The 22070-nt window shown below is 46.9% G+C and overlaps 1 protein-coding gene across 1 annotated transcript in view; it reads left to right on the plus strand.

The window, feature by feature from the left end:
* The first annotated feature begins 3879 nt into the window (after positions 1 to 3879).
* Positions 3880 to 22070, plus strand: part of Ky (kyphoscoliosis peptidase) — a 38446-nt gene continuing 20255 nt past the window's right edge. The window contains exons 1-5 of the mRNA XM_028756743.1: positions 3880 to 4020; positions 6787 to 6849; positions 10406 to 10468; positions 18640 to 18714; positions 20886 to 20948. Of these exons, the coding sequence (XP_028612576.1) occupies positions 3885 to 4020; positions 6787 to 6849; positions 10406 to 10468; positions 18640 to 18714; positions 20886 to 20948 (400 nt within the window). The 5' untranslated portion in view covers positions 3880 to 3884. The remainder of the gene's footprint in view (positions 4021 to 6786; positions 6850 to 10405; positions 10469 to 18639; positions 18715 to 20885; positions 20949 to 22070) is intronic.

A 22070-nucleotide genomic window follows, 5' to 3' on the forward strand; every position in this document is an offset into this window, starting at 1 on the left:
TCACGGCTTCGCTTAAACAGGAAAGACCAAATAACAAAAGAATATTTAGGGTTACTGTAGAAATTGTTGGAAAATTTATCCTAACCCCAAGTCAAAATTCATTGAATCATTTTTTTAAACAAAACTCACGTCATCAACTTGACAAGCAATCTTTAAAATCAAATATTCTGACAAAATACACTAGAAAGGTAAAGTAACTTGATACTTACACCCTGTGGGATAACAGTAGGAAAATATTTTTAAAGTTTTTATTTTGCGTTAATAAACTGTCAAGTTTCTATATGTGCTGAGAATTCTGTATGTGCAGTGAAATGCTGCAATTTATAATGTACAATTGTCTAATGCCATCATGACTATTGTCTTGAATCTGAGCCACAAGATCTAAGACAGCATAGGTTGGTGCCTCGTGAATGATGTCATGCACAGTGCTAAGCGTGCATGTTGTGTGTTCAGAACCAAGGCTGCAGTGAAGTCCCACAATGCATTTAAGGTGAGCACTACCAGAAATATTCAGACTAATTACACACTGATTTGGAGTTAATCTTGGGTCATTGCACATTTAGAAACTCTTATTATTGCCTTTTTTTTTTTTTACAACTCACCCATTTGTGGGCTCCCAGCCCAGTTAAGAAGCTTTGGTGTAGCCTGTTACCTATTTCCTCTATATGATGTCAATAAGTAGATATGCAAATACATGATAGACGCCGAAGGAGATGTAGATATGTAAGTACATATATTGAGTAGCCTGTTGCCTCTGGGTCATGATAAACAAACATGACGTTGAGTCAAACAGAGAAAATGATGCAATCAAGAACACAATAATGTAGCAAGAATTTCTTGCTTTTTATAAAAGTATGTATATCAGCATATAAGATTGAAAATAGCATTATGGCATTTTCAAACAAAGTCAGGTTTGTTTTATTGCAAATATTTTTTTATAAATACGAGTATACTCTAACAAGAAAAGTATAGTGTAGATACACAAATGAGTAACATAGTCACTTACAATTATCAGGTATGTATTTTGCATAAATATATTGCTATGGTTGCTGGCAGGTAGTAGGTTTGCCTGCAGCTCATCAGCAAAAACATGTGTGTTCTGTGTAGTGTCATGATTGTTATAATGGTGACCACATCCCTAGGACAGTAGGAGTTTTCAGCCCCATCATTACCTTGTGAAACCTCCCTCATACCTGTCATCCATCATTCTACGGAAAGATTGCCTATACAATGCATAGTGAATTCTGACTGTTCTGTGTCATTTGAATTCTGAAATTTCCAGTTCACTGTAATTTAAATAATTAAGCATTTACCCGAAAATGGAGGTAGCCTCTATTTTGCCAGACCTAAGATAAGAGTAAAGATTCATTAGTAAAGCCAGGATAGAATCTTTGAACCACATTATTCAACATGGTATCAGGATGGAGGGGCTACCTCTTAGAAGAAAGTCTAAAAGCAGAAAGGTCAGGGGCATTTGAAGCTACGAGATGGTTTTGGCTGCAGCATAGGTGCATATGAGGCTGGTCCAAGGTGTGTTGAAGGCATTTGTTTGTTTGTTTGTTTGTTTGTTTGTTTTGTCTTGAAGGTCCAACTGGAGACAGGCCTTGAACAGATGGAGTAGACAGACACTCTGCCTAAAGGCTATCTCAGTATCCCTAATCTTCCCCTCAGCTCACCCCTTCCCCTCCCTGATTGGTCCATCCTAAGGTCCTCAGCCACCTCCACTTCCCTATGAGGCCCTTCTCTCTGTCATAGAACAGGTCATCAGTTCACAACTGAGTCAACCCAGGCCAGGGATGGGATTTAAGCAGGAAGAGGAAAAAAAGAGAGACCATCCCAGTCATTCCTCCAAGCTCTAGGCAGGGAGCAGCTTTGCAGGTCACAGGAGCTGGGTCTTGGCACTAAGGACCATGAGGAGGAGAAGTTCAAACGTCTGGCAGCATCAGGAGTCAGAGTCAAGGTGACCCTAGTTCAGGAGTTTGCTCCAAAGCAAGACTCTCAGTGCAGTTCTGGAAACATTTGTTGACATCTAGATACAGTCTAGGTCATCGGGATTGGCAAGGCGGTACTCCTGGAATCTAGTAGGATGCTGCTAAGTATCCTACAGTACATAAGATGGCTTCCTACAGCAAAGACATCTCTATCCCAAATTCACAGTCACAAGGATGGGAGGCAAGCACATCCAAACCGTAACACTGTCTCTTGAAGGACTTAGGCCAGTGGTTCTCAACCTTCCTAGGGCTGTGGCCCTTCAGTACAATACTGTTGTGATGACTTCCAGCCATAAAATTACTTTTGTTGCTACTTCATAAATGTAATTTTGCTACTGTTATGATTATAATGTAAATATCTGATATGCAGGATATCTGATATGTGGGTCCCTGTGAAAGGATCCTTTGACTCCCTTCCTTTTGACCCAAGGGGTCACAACCCACAGGTTGAGAACCACTGGCTTAGGCCACACTGGGTGAAGGGAGTGCGTGCAGATTCTCATGGTCTTCAGATCTCATGGTTGCTTAAACCACCTCCAAGACCCAGAAGGTCTTTCTAGTCCTTTCGTTCCCAGCCAGTGTGTGTGTGTGTGTGTGTGTGTGTGTGTGTGTGTGTTGACACACATATAGCCAGGGACAGACTCACTTTAGCAGGGTGAAACCTGCCTTGTCCACCATCTGTCTCCCCTGTCCATCAAGAGACTCAGCTGTCTAGCAGCACCAGCTCAACATTGTTAGAAGCCAAGACAGACACCCAGTTAGAGAAGACACAGTGACTTTTCTCGATGCTGAGAAAATGGAGGGAAATGGTCCAAGGTCACATGGCTAGCAAGCGGTGGCACTGCAGTTGGAACATAGCTTATAACAGTGACTGTTTCAAGGACAAGGTGGAGAGCTCTCAGGAGCCATGTACCAAGGTGGGGTCACAGAGCAGGGCCTCCATGAAGAGGTGGCATCTATTACCTGTGTAAAGACAAATTAGAGAATTGTCTCCCACCTGGTTGAACCATAGTGCCAAAGGCTCCCAAGCAGAAGCCATGTAAACACACTCCTTAGACCTACATACAGCCAAATGTCCTGTAGCTGTTGGCTGGGCAGAACAGGCCTGGCTAAAAATAGAAGGGGCTCTCAGGTCCAGCTCCCTGACAGCAGCCACAGCTCCCTGCCCAGTTCCCCTTAGGCAAGAGCTAGTCTTCCTGAAGGAATGGAGACTTCTAAGACCTCCATCTCAGGAAAAATAAGATTGTTTTAGCTTGATGCCCAGTAGATATGACCCAAGGTCTGAAACAGTCATCAATGGGAGTTGGGGGCTTCACCATAACGCCTCAGTCTATGAAAAGAACTATCTATCAACTTTCATAACCACCCAAGGAAACAAAGAAGTCAAGGCTGAAGATGTGACCAACAGCTACACACCCTGCAATTCAACCTTCTCCTTGCCTTTCTTTTCCAAAACTAAACCAGCTCTGAAGTGAGGTTTCAGGGTTGACCAGTGACTTCTCTTAGGAGATAGATGAAGGCGATGAGGCAGCACCCAGCCCAGCCACAGGGAAAATTTTGCTGGAGCCCAATACCTGCACTTCCGTTGCACGGGGAGGAAGGGTCATAAACCCTGCAAAGTGCATCCTGGGTGCAGTTCAGGGCCGGGCCCGGGGATTTCCTTTCAAAGGTGACTTAGAGGCACTTCAGGAGGGTAGCGCCCTCCCGGGCGGGTCCTAATAGTGAATTTGGCAGAGTCAGCGAAACTGCGCCCGGCGGACCTGGCGGCGGGGCAGCGCCCTCTCCCGCGCCCTCGCCCTCTCCCGCGCCAGGCAGCGGCGCGCACGGGGCCATTTGCAGCCTAGGCAGCCTCGCGAGCAGCCGCTGCGCGCGGTCCTGGAGGGAGGCGGCACCATGGAGCTAAAGAAGGACAGCAACGCCGTGGCCATCGACATGCTGCTCATCGTGCACTCCGAGAAGCGGCGCGCGGCGCAAGCCACGCACTTGGACCCGCAGGCGGACCCGGGCGCGCTGCTGCAAAACCGAGGAGGTAACATCCGCCTGGCCCGGGTCCTCAGGATCCCTGGGCACCTCGGCCACCAAGCCCTGGAGTCCGCCCGCCGGGGGGACGCCTAAAGCAGCACCCCCAATCCCCAACGAGGCCAGTCCAACCCTCTCCCAGACCGCTGCTTGTGCCCCGGGAGCCACAGCACCTGCGTTCCTTGGCAACGCACAGCGCACTTTTTGCCCCAGGCCTGTTTTCTCCCGCTATTCTCTGGAGGGTGCAAAACACGTAGAAAAATGCTCTTCAGAAAGAATCCAGGGCTGTAGGCTGATCACGTGTAGCAGAGGCCTAGTCCCCAGGCAGCATGCATCTCACCATAAGGCCCCAGGGGCCCCAGAGGATCCTTGTATTGAGTCAGACTTTGAGATAACTTAGAGCCTCAGTTTCCCCTTTCTTAAGCCTCTCTTTCAGCCTCCCACAGATATAAGGACTGACTGGGTGAAGGGAACCTGGGCTGGGGTGTGGTGGAGTTGGGTTTGACGGCTCCTGACCGTACTTGAATTTAGCTTCAATTTTACTTGTTCTGCAGACGTAGGAAAACGAAAACTGACAAGTGATTGCTTATAGGGTGATTGCGGAAGGCAGGATCTGCCTCTGTTCTCCATACATACACAACTTGAGAATATAAAGGGTGCCAAACGGAGGCTCAGGAAATCCCCGAGAAATGTAGGGGCCTCGTGGCGCTGGTCTTGGAGGAAGCCTCTGAGACTAACTTAAGAGTCTAACCCCGCACCACTTCTTTAGCAGAGATGCCTGACCGCTACACAGAGAAAGATGACTGCTGCCTCTCACTCTCTCTCCAGCCCACGCATTCCTTGGGACGCCTTCCTGTTGCTCTATCTGTCCCCCAGAGCCTCTGTGCACATGAGGCGCCCACAGGCCGTCCACCTGCCATGCTAGGGCAGCGGTTCTATAGTCAACCTTGATCCACCAGCCACATGCGCTGGGACTCTGATGCAGCTCAGAGAGGCAGCTAGGGAAAGACTGGAGAACTGAGGGTTCACTGCAGTTAGAGTTTAGGAGGGAGTGTGGGGATGGGAGCTGTTTAGGTTAATTGATTCTGTAGTTCCGCGCTGCTTCTGGGAGAAGGGATTAGACCCTCTCAGGGTCTTTGAAGGAGAAAGAAAATGTCCTCTCTGCTTCTTGATGGGAATGAAATGGCGCCTGTCACATGTAATACAATCCAGAAGACCGCTCCCCGAGTGTAGTGAGGCCCAGTTCCAAATCAGTGTGGTAGTCCCCACCTCCCAGTCCCTTTGCTTCTGACACCAGAGAAGATAAAGAGAAAAGCCCTAGAGTGTTGGGTATCAAACTGCCCTCAGGGTACCCAAAACCTACCCAAAATGCCATGACTCCAGAAGGGCATACATGCTTTGGCCCTGACTTGGGGGTAAAGCACCCCTATTTGAAAGGCACTGGTATTTTTCCATAAACATTTTCCCAGCAAAGGTTTCTTAAAGATGCTGGGCAGTTGAGAGAGCTGTGTTCCCTCTTCTGCACCAAAGTGGAAAAGGAGAATAGTGTAGAGACTCCAAGGTCTGCCGCCACGGAAACCCCAGGCCGTACCAACCTGTGTGGCCACACTTTAGGACACAGCCTGAGGGAGAAAAGCACTATGTCAAACAACTTGTTTCGACGTCTCACACAGATGCACAAGAACCCAAAATCGCCCTGCTGAGTTTCAAGTTTCTTCCTGTCACCTCCAAGCGAGTTCTCCACCTAAGAAGCAGCTAGAGGAAGGCCTTAACCCTCTACACCCATCAGAGAAGAATAAAGCTCAATTATTGTCACGAGGCAGACACTGTGGCCTTGCACTGGAGAGGAGTCAGAGGGACAAGATGCTAAGGCATGGAAAGTCACCGGGGATTTAGGCTGCAGGGCTGGCCTAGTCTCTCTTCTTTTCTCTAGGAATCCACCATGTTCTCAGTCATTTACATAGAACAGCGCTTCTCACAGCGCAGACTGTGGAGAACAACAGACTTTGCAGAAAAGATGGCGGGGGGGGGGTGCTGAGGAAGATTTGGGGGCTTCTAGGTAGGTGAAAGATTAGAGAGCCAGACCTGAGACTGGGCTTCCTGGGAACACTGCTATCAAGTGTGCCACAGAACAGGTCTTGTGGTGACACATCTGCTCCCCTTACCCAGGCATACATCAGTTCTGTGCCAGGGACTCAGTCTCTCAACTATCACTTCCAGCCACTGCCAGGGAGAGAGCTTCCCTTCCCTTCTGCATTACATCATCACCAGAATGAAACACAGGTGCATCTGATGGGCCATGCTGAGACCTACACAGGCCCATACTCTAGCTGCAAGGGATGCTGGGAAAGTAGGCAACTGTCACTCTCTACTCCCATAGGAACAGGCAGTCTTTGTCCGTGCTCTCTGCATACAGAAATGGACAGGCAAAGCAGATAGAAAAGGCCCAGAAAAAATAACACTTTCATACTTACATGTTGGTGATATGGGAATGAGTATTGGGCATCTGTATAGCCAAAGTTCCTTCTGGAAAATCCTGATAGCCAATCCCATTATCACTAAAACCTACCTTTTTCAAAAATATTTTTTTTTTATTTAAGGGTTGCATTGCTTCCTCAAATGGGTCTCATTCAAGGGCAGCCTATCTCAGATCCTGAAAGAACTGGTTCCCCCCAGCCTTGTTTAGCACAGATGGGTCTGTAAGTGGAAAAGTGGTGCATGGCTCTCGCCCTAATGCTCCCCCCACAGAGTCTCACACCCAACCTTTCTCTCACAGGATTCCAAGGTGTCAGAAACGGAATCCGGAAGTGGCAAGAGTTGGAAGAAAACGGCTTTCAGGGTAAATCTCTTTTTCCTTCTGTTTTCTATTTTGTCTTTGTGATTCAAAACCCTGAAAAATGAATGGAAGAGTCTAGTTGTGCTCATTGGGAAACTGGCCCTAACAGCTAATCTGTGATCAAACATGGCTGCCTGTGGCTCAGCCAGGCCTCCAGGCCTCTGTGAACTGGAAAGCTATCGGGGCTCCTGCCTTTCTGGAAGCTGCAAATGGGAAATGATGTCGTGAACTCCGGCACCCATTTGTTTGCTGGCTGAGCTATAGAAGAGGATTTGGCTTCACTTGGAGTATTAAGGGTTGTGTGTTCCCACCAGCGGCAGGGCTGCTGACAACACAAAGACTAGACAGCTCTAAAATGTGTTTGGGTTTTTTGTTGTTGTGGTTGTGGTTGTTGTCATTTTGGTTTTCTCTGGACAGACTAGGATAGTGGCCTGTCTTAAATCAGTATTACTTGAGGCCTGGGTACAGCCAGCCAAAGGTTCTATAGTCCCTACCGCCCCTGAACTGTGGAATACAACTAGAAGTTCATTTCCAAAGCCTCTTCTTTCTGGTTCCAGACAGCATTCTTTTCTGATGGCCCAGAACCTTCCTGGAACACAAGAGATGGGCCATATATAGTGGGCTTTGTTTTGTGGCCTCAGATTGATTACTCCAGCTTCCAGAGGAAACATCCACACCAATATGTACAATGGGAACACAGAGGTCTACTAGGAATCCAACCTCCACTCCCAGAACGTTGTTAAGGGGTTCCATCAGACCCCATCCATGTGAACCGTGGACTCAAATGTCTCAGCCTTCACAAGAGCACAAACGAGGAAGAGTGACTAACTCTGGCTTTGCCAGCCTTCAGACAGTGGCAAAGAGGAAAAGCACATGAAGAAAACTAAATTTATAATATGTTTATTCCTTCAACAGCTCTGTTTATCATTTACTTTTCACCAGGCAAAGGTATAAGTGTTAGAGATTAAACAGTTAAAAAGGAAGTCAAGAACCCTGTCCATGTAGGGCTGTGTGTTCAAATGATTTCCATTTCCCTGAGTCCCTTACATTGTTCATGGGAAGGAGCCATCTTCAAGATGCATACACATCCATTAAGGAAGTCATCCTCCTGTGTCCTGGCTAGTGGATCCATATAAAGCTTCCTTAATGGGGGCTGAGCTATAGGGAAATTCTAACTCTCTTGTGGTGGCAAAGGTCGACATCAAAGCTAGCAAAGCGATACTCTGAGCCACTAAGAAGCCTAAGAAGGAGACTCCAGGAACTCCAGCCATAGGAATGGCCACTCAGAGAGTGTGTGTGTGCATGTGTGCTGGGTTCATGTGTGAGCAGGTGAGTGAGCGAAGTGAAACACTGTGGATAAAAAAAAGAATATCCTTTATGTTGTTCTTCTCTTTGCCTTGTGTGAGCCATCTGTCAAGCATCAAAGGCCTCTCAGAAAACACTGGAGTTGTTCTACTTTGAGTGTCTTCAAGGTTGGATGGGAGATTAGTGAAAAACTTCACAAAACAGAAAGCAATACAGTAACTCTCAAGATGATTATAAAAAAAATTTTAAAAAAAAACACGACTCCGAGGCTCTTAGTATCAGTTCGCAGAAGGTGATTTAAATAGTCCTTTAAAAAAAAATCTAATGTTTGAAGATTTGGTATAAATCTGGCTGCAGAGAATGTCTGCAGAAACCCTAAATCCAGGAAACATGGTGGTTCTGCCATCCTGCCAACACATGTAGTTTTAATGTAAGACTTCGTCTACTTGTTAAATGACATGCACGTATGGGGAAATATAATAGCTGCTTTCCATGGTTTTTGATACCAAGATCCAGGACACTAGCATTGCAGCAGATTTCATCACATGTGTGCCTTGTTGGTACCCAAGTCACCCACTCCTGCTAATCAACAGGCTGTCCAGCCCCGGCAGTTGAAGAAATTTCATCTCAGAAGGAAGTGGCCCGGTGGCATGTGCTGACAGAGTGTGCACAAATGGGACTGAGTATGGTGTCGATCCAAAAGGGCACATGTGTCCTCTTGTTGCTACTCTGTACACTCCTCGGGCTTGGGTGTTGGCAAGAGGAACGATGGGGAGCCTGAAACACTCCAAACTTTTGGAAGTAGCAGGTGTTTGGGCTGAGCCACCCCTCTCCCACAGCTCACCCAGCAACGGGCTTCCCCTGCTGTGATTGGCTGCTCTCCTTGGTCCTGGCTGAAGTCTGCCTAGCAGCACGGTGTCTGGTGCCCTACAGCTAGAGAGAAACCACTTGTGCAGCCCTGGCTATAAATACCTCTCAGGAGATGTGCCAGCCAATCATCCTCCTTGAGGATTCCCTTCCCAGCTCCTGTTTCCTCATGGAGGTACAGCCAGCCATGCCCACAGAAGGCAGCCTTCCTGTCTTCACCCGAGCGGCCTGGAGCTCCAGCCCAGCATGCCACGTCACCCCACATTGGCACACAATGACAATGGATCTGTCCTTGGCTAGCCAACCATGTTCTGGAAAGTCCTGGGGGCCTGACTCAACTCTTTCGTAGGAAAGGTCTAGAAACGTGCAGGTTCTCCAAGACAAATCTCTGGGTGGATCCCAAGTCTAGCCCAGCTGAGTGCCTCACCTGCCCACCTTGACCAGCTTCTGCTAGTAGAAGGCATAGGAAACAGAGTTGCTTATGTGGTTGGCTCCACTGTTGTAGACAGTAGTCCTAGGGATGTGCTAGTTCCCAGACTGAACCACTGTTTTCCCTAAAGTGAGGCTCACTCTAGGTCACAGGGAGTCGATGAATTGTAAGAGAAATTGTTGTATGAGAATCTCCTTCTGCCATAATCGTGGCTCTTCCTCAGACTCTTCCTACACCCATGAAGACAAAGTACAGGGCCTGCCTCAGTAAGGATAGACCACAGCCACAGACCAGCCATAAAGCAGACCTGAATTCATGCCTAGGAAGGGCAGAGAAGACAGTGATGGCCTGTAGCAAGAACTAGGCATCTCTCTTCAGCATCCTGACCCCTCTGGGCTATAAGGATGTGTGAACATCACCAGTGGGTACAGAGAACTCAAACATGTTGAGTGGCCTGTAATATTGGTGAAACTAAACCAAACCGAGTATCCTCCCATCTTCAAGGCTAGAATCAGAAGCAGGTTACTGTCCCTGTGCTCCTCAGAGGGAGGAAAGAAAACTGAGCTAGGAGTTTGGAAACTTAAGAGTTCAAATACCGTGTTGGAACCTCCCAGTCCACTCCACTCAAAGGTATGATGATCAGTCAGACGTCTGTGTCTGAGTAAATATCTTGGAAATTGTAGCAAAAAGTCCTGAGAGTGGTGGTTCCATAGATCAGTAGAAAGGATCCCAGCCTGGATAGGCTTCCACTGGGAGACAGAGGAGTGGACACTTGTGGACTCCCGTGAGTAAGGCTATGCTAGTCCAGAGGTGTGCACAGCGTGGCAGTAGATGTGCTCAGCCCCAACCAGCATACAGTTATCTCAGGTGCACTCAGCTCCCTCGGTCTCCCTCCCAGGGAACACTATACCATTGTCACTGTGGTCACTTGCCACCTTCTTTGTCTTCCTTAAATAGGAAACTTGCCAGAGAAGCAGTGCCTTCAGCAGCCTCGGGTCATCACTTCCTATGACAACCAAGGTAAGAGACAAACCGCTAACAACCATCTCTCCTGGGGCTGTGCGCCTGGCTCCGCTGCACAAGCGTGCAAGCCCAGGATATGGAAATCAGGCTGCAGGGAACACCTTCTCTGTGATCTATGAAGACTGGAACGTCCTTCCATCTCTCGGCATCCCAGAGGAGGAACTGAGAAACTGTATGGTCCAAATCTGCCCTTCCCCTCCAGTCAAGAAACGAAGTCCTTGGATTATGGAGTCTCACCATTATCGATATTGTCAGTGCTCCAGCTAACTAACACTGAGTGCAAAGTGTGTGCATGGGATTCTGCCAACCCCATACACACTCAAGAATCAAAGCAACCCTAACTGGGTGACAGTCTCACTGCTTTACAGATAAGGAGATCGAGGCTTGAGACAGCTATCCAGCAAGAGTCAGGGCCAGCTCTCCGATACCTAAGGTCTCAGTTGTTAACCTTCACATGGCTGGGCTTCTGTGGCTCCCTAGAAACTGATCTCCTGCTGGCTCACAGTATCCAAGTCCTCCCACATCCTGAGTCACAAAGGTTCCTTGACCTCTCTTGAAGCTGAGCCTGATGAAACATCCCACTTCGTGCCTAGTTTTCTGCAGCAAGGTGGAACAACCTGGTCCTTCCTTGAGAGCCCTAATTTTCCCAGAAGTGCTCTGGGTACTTGAAAATGCCAGGCAAGGACACTCTCTGCTGACCAGGCTGATTCTGCAGTTGTCTAGATCTGAGACTACCACGAGGTAGAGTTGAGGTTTTTACTATGGCTAGGGGAGAGCCTATTTAAAGGACTCCAGCATCTACCATGGCTCTTCATCAGATGCCTGGGGTTCTCAGGCTCAACCTAGAGAGTTGGCTGCCATTCCTGATGCCATAACACACAAGAAAACTATGCCACAGCACCCAAGGGGCATGGATGTGCTCCTTCCTGAAGCACAAGAACCAATGCAGGCCAGGCTACTTCTCTGACACTGACTTGGCTGCACAAGTCTCCTATCAGAGATACCTCACTGATGTAGAAAGATCGTGAATGGGCTGCCATTCTCTCAATATGGGGAACAAAACTAAGGTTCCTGTGTGTGGAGCCGAATCCTAGAGAGAAGGAAAGACTGAAGGGGAAATTAAGGCAGGAGGGATGGTGGGGGCAGGGGTTGTAAATGAGTTTCCTGTAGCTCATTGGCTAGAAGTAGCAAGAAGATTTTTGCTTTAAGCTTCTGGGACTGAGAAGTCCGAAGTCAGCTTTGCTGGGTAAAAGGCAGGTGTCAGCAGGCCTTTGAAGCCTCGGGAGGGAATCCATTCCTTACCTCCTTCTGCTCCTACAGGCTGCCAACATTCCTTGGCTTTATGGCTGTGTCATTCCAGTGACTGCTTCTATTATCACATGGCCTTCTCCCCTTTTAAGTAGGCAGTTCTCTCTCTGTCTCCCTCTTATAAAGTTATATTGGTCACATTTTAAGGACCAACCAGATAGCCCAGAATAATCACTCTGAGATCCATAGGTAAGGCGCCATCTGTGAAATCTCCCTCGCAATCAGAGATTCTGCATGGATACCCTGAAAATTCATTATTCAGCTCATGATAAGGAACCATTGTAAACAGAATAGGAGAGGCTGGAGGTGTAGCTTGGTGGTTTGACTAGCACATGTGAGGCTCTTTAGTCTGATCTCTAGCATCCCCCACCCATCCCCCACCCCTGGATAAGAAGAACAGGTGGGCAGCAACTGAGACAGAAATATCTCTGAAAAAAGAGGGGGGTGGGACAGACGCAAGGGCATCTGGGGAGAGATTTTTAGCTAGGAGCCATGATGTGAAGGCACTCTCAGGCAGGCAGGCATCTGGTGGGTGTGGAAAGTCTGTGTCTGTGGCCAAAGGAAAAGAAGACATGAACAGAGTAAGAAGCAGGAGTCGAGGCAGAGAGGACTTGGGGCAAGACTTACGGTCCTATGTATGGGCTGCCTTCAGTGTGCTGGCTTCTGCTCAGAATATGGTTAGCAGACATCAGATGGCTTTAGACACGATGCCTCTAACATTGGGGGAAAGAACAGAACAGAAGGGGGGTTATTGGAAGAAAGAGGACTCCCCCGGATATGGTGGTATCATATCCAATGGCAAGAGGGTTTCCCATGTTGTGGTTCTGGGCTATAAGGAGAAAGGGTGGAGACAAGGGTTGAAGCATAAGCCAGGGATAGACACAACAGATGCAGACTGGGGAGAAAGGGGAAGAACTGGACGTCACTCTGTGGAGACTTGGCATTCAGGAAACAGCAAGGACATCACCATTGTGTGCTGAGTTCCTACTCACTGGTCAGCCTGGAACTCCTCTGACTCTGTTTTGGGGACCCTGTCAGCTCCAGTACGGCTTTCTTGGGAGGTCCAATCATAGCATGGATCAGAGGCAGAGCACGAGGTATGTGCCACACATCACGCTAAGTGCCTTTCATGGCTCCTCATCTCCCTCAGCCACATTCATCCACTTTATGAATGGAAAAATGGAGAAACCGAGGCACCAAGGCAACTTTTAGTTGCCTGAAGTTATGCAACTAAGCAGAACAAGTCACATCCCAGAGTTGAACATGTCTTTGTACCACTCAAAGCCAAGTGGGCTTAACTTCTGTACCGAACTTCCCCATACAGAACAGGGACCTATCTAACAGAGCTGATTTGAGGACAACCTCCCTGCCCACCCCAGCAGGAAGTCCAAGGCTCCAGGTGGAGCTTGTTGTTCAAAATGATTCAGCTTTCCCCCTCCTCCTCAGCAACTTGTTCTGTGGTAGATTTTATACAGCAGGTGAAAAAAAAAAAAGCACCGTGTAGTGCACAGGGGCCTTGGGAGATGGATCTACAGAAGGCTTGTGATTTGGGTGACAGGAGAGTGATCTAAGAGGCACAGTGACTTCCAACCCTCAGGGTTGTGGCTAAGGAGTCAGTTCTGAAATGACACCCATCGCGCTCGTCCCCAGCTTTTGGAGCTGACTGCTTCCTGACTACTACATCCTGGAAGCATAGAGCACGCATCTGTTAAGATCTAGCTAGGCATGGTTCATTTGAGAGTGCTTTTAAGATGACGAATGTTTAAGTAAGATTTTTCCAACTCTAAGTGTTACAGAAAAGTATGTCCAGGCTGTAAGTGGCTCAGAGACTCTTTAAGTCAATGGTGCTGAGTAGCTTGTGTAAATCCTGGGACTCCTCCGCATGCACACCTGTCTCCCCCACCCTCACCCCCATGCATGCATACACACCCATGCACACATGCTTGCTGGCAGTATTTGCTAATTGATCAATGCTCCTGGCAGCCACTTCCAATCAATCAGAGTTAATGATCAACACAAAACCCACTTGCCGTGCCCACATTAGGTATTCTGAGTAAACTGAGCTGTTAGACAAATACCGATTGAAACCTAGAGCCATTAGGAGAGGTGGCCGTGTGGAAGACGTCACCTGACTGGGTAAAAGGCCAGCCTAGAACAGTACCCACATAGACCCAGGACCCTGTATGCATCTCTGCTTTTGAGAAAGAAAGGAAGGAGAGTCAGCAGGGTTTAGAAAAGGTCCAGCCTGAAAGCCGCTTCATAGGGGTAGCAAGAAATAATCCCTAAAATGCTTTTACTAAGCGGCCAAGGCTGCAGTTTCAGAGGTCTTATTCAGCAAATGAATCCTGGAGAAGGGTATTGTGAGGGAGGCAGCCAGGATGCCCAAAGTCCCAGGAAAAGTCTCTTATCCTTGACTATCAAGGTCGGTGTGATTGGCAGCTGCTTGGGATTTAGCTCTGACTTGAATTTTGCCTGAGACTCTTGGTGATGAGAGCTAGGTCAGGTTCATATTTTTATTAAAATCTCAGTTCTATTTGATCTAAAAGTGAGGCTGGTGCACTGTTTGCCTCTCTAGTGAATGCTGACCATCTTGACACAGTGTGATGACCTCAGGCCGTTCCTTGGGGGCAGAGAAGTCTCTTGGATGGTCTCTTCAGTCTCTGGAGGGACTCAAAAGTCAGAATCAGGGTGAGAGTTTGACTGAATTCAGAATAAAACAGCAGTACAGCCTAGGGACAGCCTGGTCTAGGGCAAGGAGATAGAGTGAAAAATTGCAGGGAAAAGAGGGGGTCTAAATGGCATCAGGAGGAGCCAGTGGATGACAGCCCCCCTAAACATGAGGCCACTTCCCTGTTAGCCCCAGAAGAGCCACAAGAGTGGTTTGTTTCTCGGCCCCATCACTCTTCACAAGATGTATCTATATTAGGAGCAGTGTGAGAGAGAAGCTCACTGTTGGGCCCTAGGCTCACAAGCTGTTCACCATTGCAGCTCCTGTAAGGCTACGATCAGTTCAGCCCAGCAATCTCCAAACAACAGCTGCACTGGGTCAGACAGTCTCCTTTGCTGCGGGGCTGAAAGCATTGTGGGTTGTAACTCACAGTAGAGAGAGCATTCAGGGAAACCTCTCACAGTTTGCCTTTCACAAAGCATCTTGTGGCCACACACCACTTCGGTAAACACCTCAGAAAGAGTTTCACAAGAAAGTGAAGAGGCCAAGTGAACCAGGGCCACAAAGGGAATATGTCATGGATGACAGTGGCACCCAATCTTCTGACAAGAAAGGACTCACTCCCTGAGTTCTGATATTCCTTGGCATCTTCATCCCAGGATCACAAGGCTGGTGTCACCGGCAGTGAATGTGCTAGATTCTATACTTTACAGGTGAATGCTGGACTAGAGAGATGGCTCAGAGGTTAAGAGCGTTTCCTCCATAATCATGAGGACTACAGATCAGATCTCAGCACCACATGACAGGGCAGGCAAACTCTCAAATGCCTTTAACTCAGCTCAGAGGCTGGCAGCAACTGGAGGCTCTTGGGACTTGCTGGCTTCCAGCGTAGCTGAAACGCAAGCCTCAGGTTCAGGGAGAGACCCTGGCTCAAAGATATAGGCAGAGGGTTATAGAGGTCACCTTATGCATGAAACCCATACACAATACACATATACCCCACACACACGCTAACTAATTGATTGGTTAATTAAATATTTAAAATGTATGTTAAGTCTTTTTGGTCTGGGGAGAACACATTCTATCTCTGGTCTTGTTAGCATGCAGAACAAGTTTTAAAAGCGGATAAGAAAACCAATGATGTTTTTCCAAAAGAAAATAATTACAGTATATTTTAACAAAGGATTACTAAAAAGGAACTCTTTCTTACCAAACCATCAAGGGAAACATAACAAATCAGTACATACTATAATGAGGATGATGATATAATGGTGATGATGATGATAGTCAACATACAAAACAAATTTAAATAGCAAATAAAATATAAAGAAACTACACTAAAATTTTTTAAATACATAAAACAATGAGGTACCCTTCATTAATAAAAATGTAAAGGATTTATGGAAGCAGGTGCCTGTGAGCTTAGCAGGTATGTTTGTGTTATCCATCACCACAGGACTCAGCTGCTAGTGGCATCGTGAGCTTCCAAGCCTGCAGGTCTGCTGGACGATCACTGACCACGCCATACCCGGCTGATCTCAATTCTTGGCTGAGCTAGTGCTGGCTGTCAGCTGGTGGGCTGGCTGGAGACCAGATGGTTTCAGATAGCCTCACCTGAGCAGCCCTGCTCTGCACCCTGTGGTCTCTCACCCATAGTCTGGTGCACACACAGCACATACTGTGGCAGGGATGCCAAGAGTGCAAGCAAGCATTGCAAAGTCTCTCCAGGGCTAAACTCAGACCTTGAATAATAACAAGGCTTCTACCCCATGCTAATTGACCATACTAACTCGTGAGGTCTGCCTACATCCGAGGGGTGAAAGAAAATACCTCTTGTTGGGAAGAAGGCAAAGAGTGGGCAATAAACCAGGACAAGAATGAGCGAAAAAGGCATTCTCCACCCCAACCCTGTTGGTGGAATCATAAACCAGTGGATGGATGTGTGGGAAAGTTGGCCAGTATTACAAAAGCCTTACAAAATCCTCTTTCCCTTCCATCAGTGTTTAAGAATCCACCCACAGGAACTAATTGGGAAAGTGTTAATGATGTCTTCTTTATCCTGATGTTCACCATATCATCACTGATCATAGCAAAGCACTTGGGGAGTGCAGAATATCCAACACACACTGCAAGTCACAGTGACTACTCTGAACATGTGACATGAATGTGTGTTCCACTACCTTCCAGGACTGAGTGACACTCTCTACAGCGCCACAGAAGCCACGCCAGCTGATGGTGCTATTTAATACTTCTCCGCAGTTGCTGATTTTTTTTTTAAATTAATCCCTCCAATCTCTGAGAGAAGAGAACTGATATCTCGACTATAATGTATATTTGTCTATTCCTCTTTATAATTCTGTGGATTTTAGTTCAGATGTTTTAAATCTTTATGTTCAGGTGACTACATATTTGACATTGTCACATCTTCTTGATAAGATTTCTCCACTATTATATTTCTCTATCTCTGGTATTTTCTTTTGCTGAGTAGATGTGTTATTGAACAAATTGTCTTGGTCTCACTGTACCTGAAAAATGTTTTTATTTTATTCTCATGTGGAATTTTTATTGGACAGAGACAGTTAATTCCTTTCAGAATCTTTTAAAGATTCCACATACTTCCTATCCAGTTTCTGATGAGAAATACATAGCATCCGGATACATAATGTATCACATATACTAGGGTTTTCCGGAACATTGTATCTCAGTGATGTGATTATGTCATGTCTGGACTTGGATCTTCTTCTATTTATCATGTTTGGAACACACTAAACCTGAGTCCCTACATGTATATCTTTTCTCACATTTGAGTGGCTTGTTATTTCTTCAGCTACTTTTCTGCCCACGTGATTTTCTTCTTGCGAGAGATATGAACAGTGGACTTCTAAATATGGTCCTGTGGTCTATGAAGCGTTGGCTTTTTCCATTGTCCAAATTGGACCCTGGCTGATGTTCTCAGGCTCTTTCCTTTGTCGTGGAGAATGTTGTAGCTCATCTTTTGTTTCAGTGTTAAAATCTTCACTTGGTTCTTCCCATCTTCTGTTTCTTTTCTGAGTTCTGTATCTTTTGATTTATTTCAAAATGGTTGGCCTTTAGTTTTGGAGCATGGCTAATGTGCCATCTTATAGTCTTTGGGTTAAGTGTGGGTTGTCATGGTTGGTATCTTTTCTCAAACTGAGATCTTCCCAGGTACTCTGCTGAGTAGTTCTGAGTGGTTGCCTTTGTGGGGCCTATCTGCTGGCGTGCACCATGAAGTGACCAGTTCAGAATGAGGATGTTGTTCTTCCCCCAGAGTTTGGTATTCAGACTGTGATACATGGTGCATGGGGTGAGGCCTGTGGTGTGCAGCTGAGAGGTGACCACAGGAACTTATTTGTAACTTTAGGGAACTACACTTCATCACCTACTTCCTGTTCCTCTGGCCAAAAAAACCCAAAAAGACAAAAAAAAAAAAAAAAACAGGAGCTCTGGTCTTTTCACTCTGTGGGGTACTTTTTATAACCCATGTGGAAACAATCAGCAAGAGAGATGATGGAGAGAGGGAGGGAGGGAAGGAGGAAGGGATGAAGGGAGGAAAGGAGGGAGAGAGGTTGGAGGAAGGGAGGGAGGGAAAAAGGGAAGGAGGGAGGGAGGGAGGGAGAATACACACGCCACATATGCCTGGCTGCTAACCTCACTGCTATTCACATAGTTCCTTTTGAACTGAATCATGAAAATATAGAATAAAGAAAAAACACAGCAGAGAATGTCCCAACTCCCTGAGACAATTAGGGGTTCCCATTCCCACCCTTCAAGTAGAAATTGATTTTTTTTCTTGATTACTCTTTTACATTCATTCTGTACCTCTGGGTTGGGATGCCTTTGACTGAGGTGTTGCCAGAGCAGGAAGGAGAAGGGTAGACCTGTCTCGCAGCCTGGTCCTGGCCACCTCAACCCTGTTCTTTTCTCTCACTGTCTTTCCAGGGTCTGCAGGTAGGTTTCCCCATGTGTTACTATTCAGGCTGGTGGCTGCGTTGGATAGGGTAGAGAGAGTGCTTGTGATTGTTGTTTGGGTTAGTCCTGAAAAAGGAGAATTATCTGCATATTTGACAGAAAGATCTAAAATGAAGCATGTGCTGCCATTTGAACATCTGTCACGAGATGGAGTGGCCTTCCTGGCAGCATTTGGCTAAGAACGTCACCTCCCCCTTTGCAGGTACTCAGCTGACAGTGGAAATCCACCCCCAAGACACCATGCCTCAGCTGCTTAAGAAGTTCTCTTTGGCTAAATGTAAGTACATATGCAGGGCTGCTCAGATAGAGGGCAGGCAAGGGCAGGTGGGTGAGCCAGATTCCAGCCTGGACATCTTCTGAGAAAAGCAAACAGGGGCTTGAGCAGACAACCTGGGAGAAGGCAGAAGCTCTACAGTTCTATACACACCCGTTGTGTTAGTTCCTATTCTCATTGCTGCGACCACCCAACGAGAATCAACTTGAGGGAGGAAAGATTTATTTTGGCTCATGATTTGGGGAGATACAGTATACCGGGACAGAGAAAGTTTGGCAGCAGGAAATTCCATAAAGGCAGGAGTGTGCAGCCGGATGCATCACTGCCTCACATGGTGGTCAAACAGGAAGCAGAAAACAAACAGGAAGTAGAACTTGGCTTTAGCGACCTAAGAACTGCCCACCAATTACCCACTTCCTCCAGAGAGGCTTCACCTCCTGAAGGTTGTATATCCCTCCAAAACAGCATTACTATCCAGAGACCGAGTGTCCACACACATAAGGCTATGGGAGCATTTCACAGTCAAGTATGACACTCAGATGGCCCTATTCTTGTGTCTCTGTAATGAGGTCCAGGTGAGGTGCACATAACTCATAGTGCATTCTCCCACCAGACTGTCGCTACCTGCGTTTTAAGATGCCATCTGTGGGCTGCCAAAACTCATGGCATGCACAGAGCTAAGTACTTCCCGTGCCTCAGCTTTGTGACCTTTATGCAGATGCTGGTACTCACCCCATGTTTTTTCAAGTGGGCAAAGTGGGGCTCAAAAAGGAGAAACGACTGACTGTTCAAGAAAGTTGCTCAACAATAAGATACAGACCCAGGTCCAACTCTGAAGTCTCCAATCTTAGCTATAATATGTGGCAGTTGTCAGTCTTTGCAGGCAGGCAGGATCCTGACTGCAATGACTCGCTGTCCCTGGTCCATCTTCACTCTGGCCTGCCTCATGGCTGATGGAGGTCCCATGAGGAGAGAGGCAGAGGGGGCTCAAGTCTCCTCCCGACATATCCTCTCAATGATGCAAAACCCTCCAAGGCTACCCTTGTGGCCTTCAGCAGTCAGGACCCCAGAAAGGCAGTGTCATGTGGCTCTGGGCTCCACAGTATGCTTTCACTTAACCTTCTTTTAGATTCTTTTTCCATATAGAAAAGGACAAAAATAAGTACCACACCCTCATAGGATTGTCCTTAATTCCCAGTAAACACTAGCTACTCGGAACCCTGTCACTCCGTCTGAAGATGGAGGAGGAGGAAAAAAGAGTTCCAAGGAAAAACCAGAACCTATTTCTGGGAATGGAAAACACCTTCTCAGCTTTCAGTTCCTATATTTACAGCCTGAAGTGGCTCTGGGGGCACAAACCAGCTGCCTTGGTGAGCCCACCAGTTCTGAATGGTTTCATTAGACACCACATCTTCCTGACCCGGCTTGGAACAAGCAGCAAAAACTCCCTTGCTTCTTTCTCAGGGACTCTCGTTGGTCACTATTCACAGCATAGGGCCACCTACTCCAAGGGCTGCATGACCTTCTGGGCCCCAAGTTCTACACACATTCCCTTTTGTGCCTCTATTATCATTCTTAGCCTTAGTCGGTTCTTGTCTTGGGGAGGCATTAAAACTGCCTACATATAGTGACAACTGCCCTGTATTATAGCTAGAACCAGAGGCTTTGGAACTGGACCTGGGTCTTTATCTCTTGGCCAGGTAACTTTCTTGGACAGTCATTTCTCCTTTCTGAGCCTCATTTTGCTGACTTGGAAAACACAGGCCAAAGACAGGTCAAAAGGCTGAGGCACAGAAAATGCTAGAAGGTATAGGTATTTGTACCTATAGCATCTGCAGCTATGTTCCATGATGGCAGAGTGCAGAGGAGGGGTGAACAATAGCTCTGTGCTGGCCTGCTGCAGGGTATAAAGCCTTGAGATCACAACATGTTCTGACTCAGCTCAAAGACCATAGATCTCTTTCCTGTCATGTGTTCCCTGTTTCCAGTTTCTCCTCTGGCCCAGAAGACCTCATGGAAGGTCTAGCCAGAGTGCATGGTGGGTGGGGATGGGAGCAGGGAGTCTATGAGGGCAAGCATGAACAGGGAGAGCAACCAGGACTGCTACCTAGAGAATTGTCAGTGCTTGCCGTTCTGTTCCTCCTGAAGTATCTCTGACCTTTGGAATATTACAGGTTTACAAGGTGATAAAAATGGAAACATGAGACCCCGGCAGCCCGGAGGGAAAGATGCCCATGGTGAGTCCCAGGCCTTCTCTGGGGCCTCTTGAGAAAGCAGTGAGTTGGCCTCATGGTCCAGTCTCCAGCCAATAGGTACTGGCTTAGTGGGACATCAGGAGTCTGAGACCATCTGTGGATCTGGGAGAAAGAGTGTCGTGATTGACTAGTGGTGTCTGCCACAGACACAGGTGAAGAGGGAAAATTCTTATGTCATCCGTGTGCTAAAGATTAACCCCTTCTGACTACAAAACAGTCTACTACAGGAGACTGTGGTGGACTCGGGATGCAGAATGATGTTAATTTGGAGCTGGGATTGTAACTCAGTTGACAGTGTGCCTACCTAGCACGCATGAAGCTCCGGGTTCGGCCCTCAGGACCAGATCAACTGGATATGCTGTCATACTTCTGTAATTCTGGCATTCAGGAGGTGGAGGCAGGAAGATCAGAATTTTTACCCTCTGCTATATATAGAGAGAGAAAACCAGGTTGAACTGGAGACCCTATCTTAAAACAAAAAAAAAAAAGTAAAACTTAGACTTGGAATTTAGCTCAGTGGCAGAATTCTTACCCACCATGTGCAAGGTTCAATCCCCACTGTGACAAAAAAAAATGCAAAAATATAAATAAAATGGAGTGTCAAATATTTATAAGGTAGGGAGTGGGAGGGTAGCAGGTTAGATGTTCTGGATTGGAATCCTGCTTTTTCCTCTAATTTGTCTTCTCTAAGCCTCAGTTTCCCTCCTTGGTAGGCCAGATGCTATCTATGGCTCCATGCACACCTGCCTATTTTATTTGGCCTTAAAATCAGAATAAGTTAATTAATGCTCCTGGTATTTTAAGTATCTTCTCATAAAATCATATTCTCCGATTTGATTCTTATATAATCTTCTCAGAAGGTAGATTTAATGAGGCATGAATCATCATGGGCATTTTGAATATAAAATATCAAATATTGTAAAAATGGAACCAGGAAAAGAGGAACTAATAAAATAGAGATTTTTTTTAAACACCATTTTAGAAAGGCCATCCTTCTAAACAGGAAGTCGAGGAAGGGCTAAACTGAGTGGAAGCCTGTGTGGTGTGAAGGCCCACCTGATACCCACTTGTCACTCTGGTGCTTTATCTGACAGTGATGGGAGA

Source organism: Grammomys surdaster, unplaced genomic scaffold, assembly GCF_004785775.1.
Source record: "Grammomys surdaster isolate TR1022 unplaced genomic scaffold, NIH_TR_1.0 126131, whole genome shotgun sequence".
In the NCBI taxonomy this organism is placed as follows: Eukaryota; Metazoa; Chordata; class Mammalia; order Rodentia; family Muridae; genus Grammomys; species Grammomys surdaster.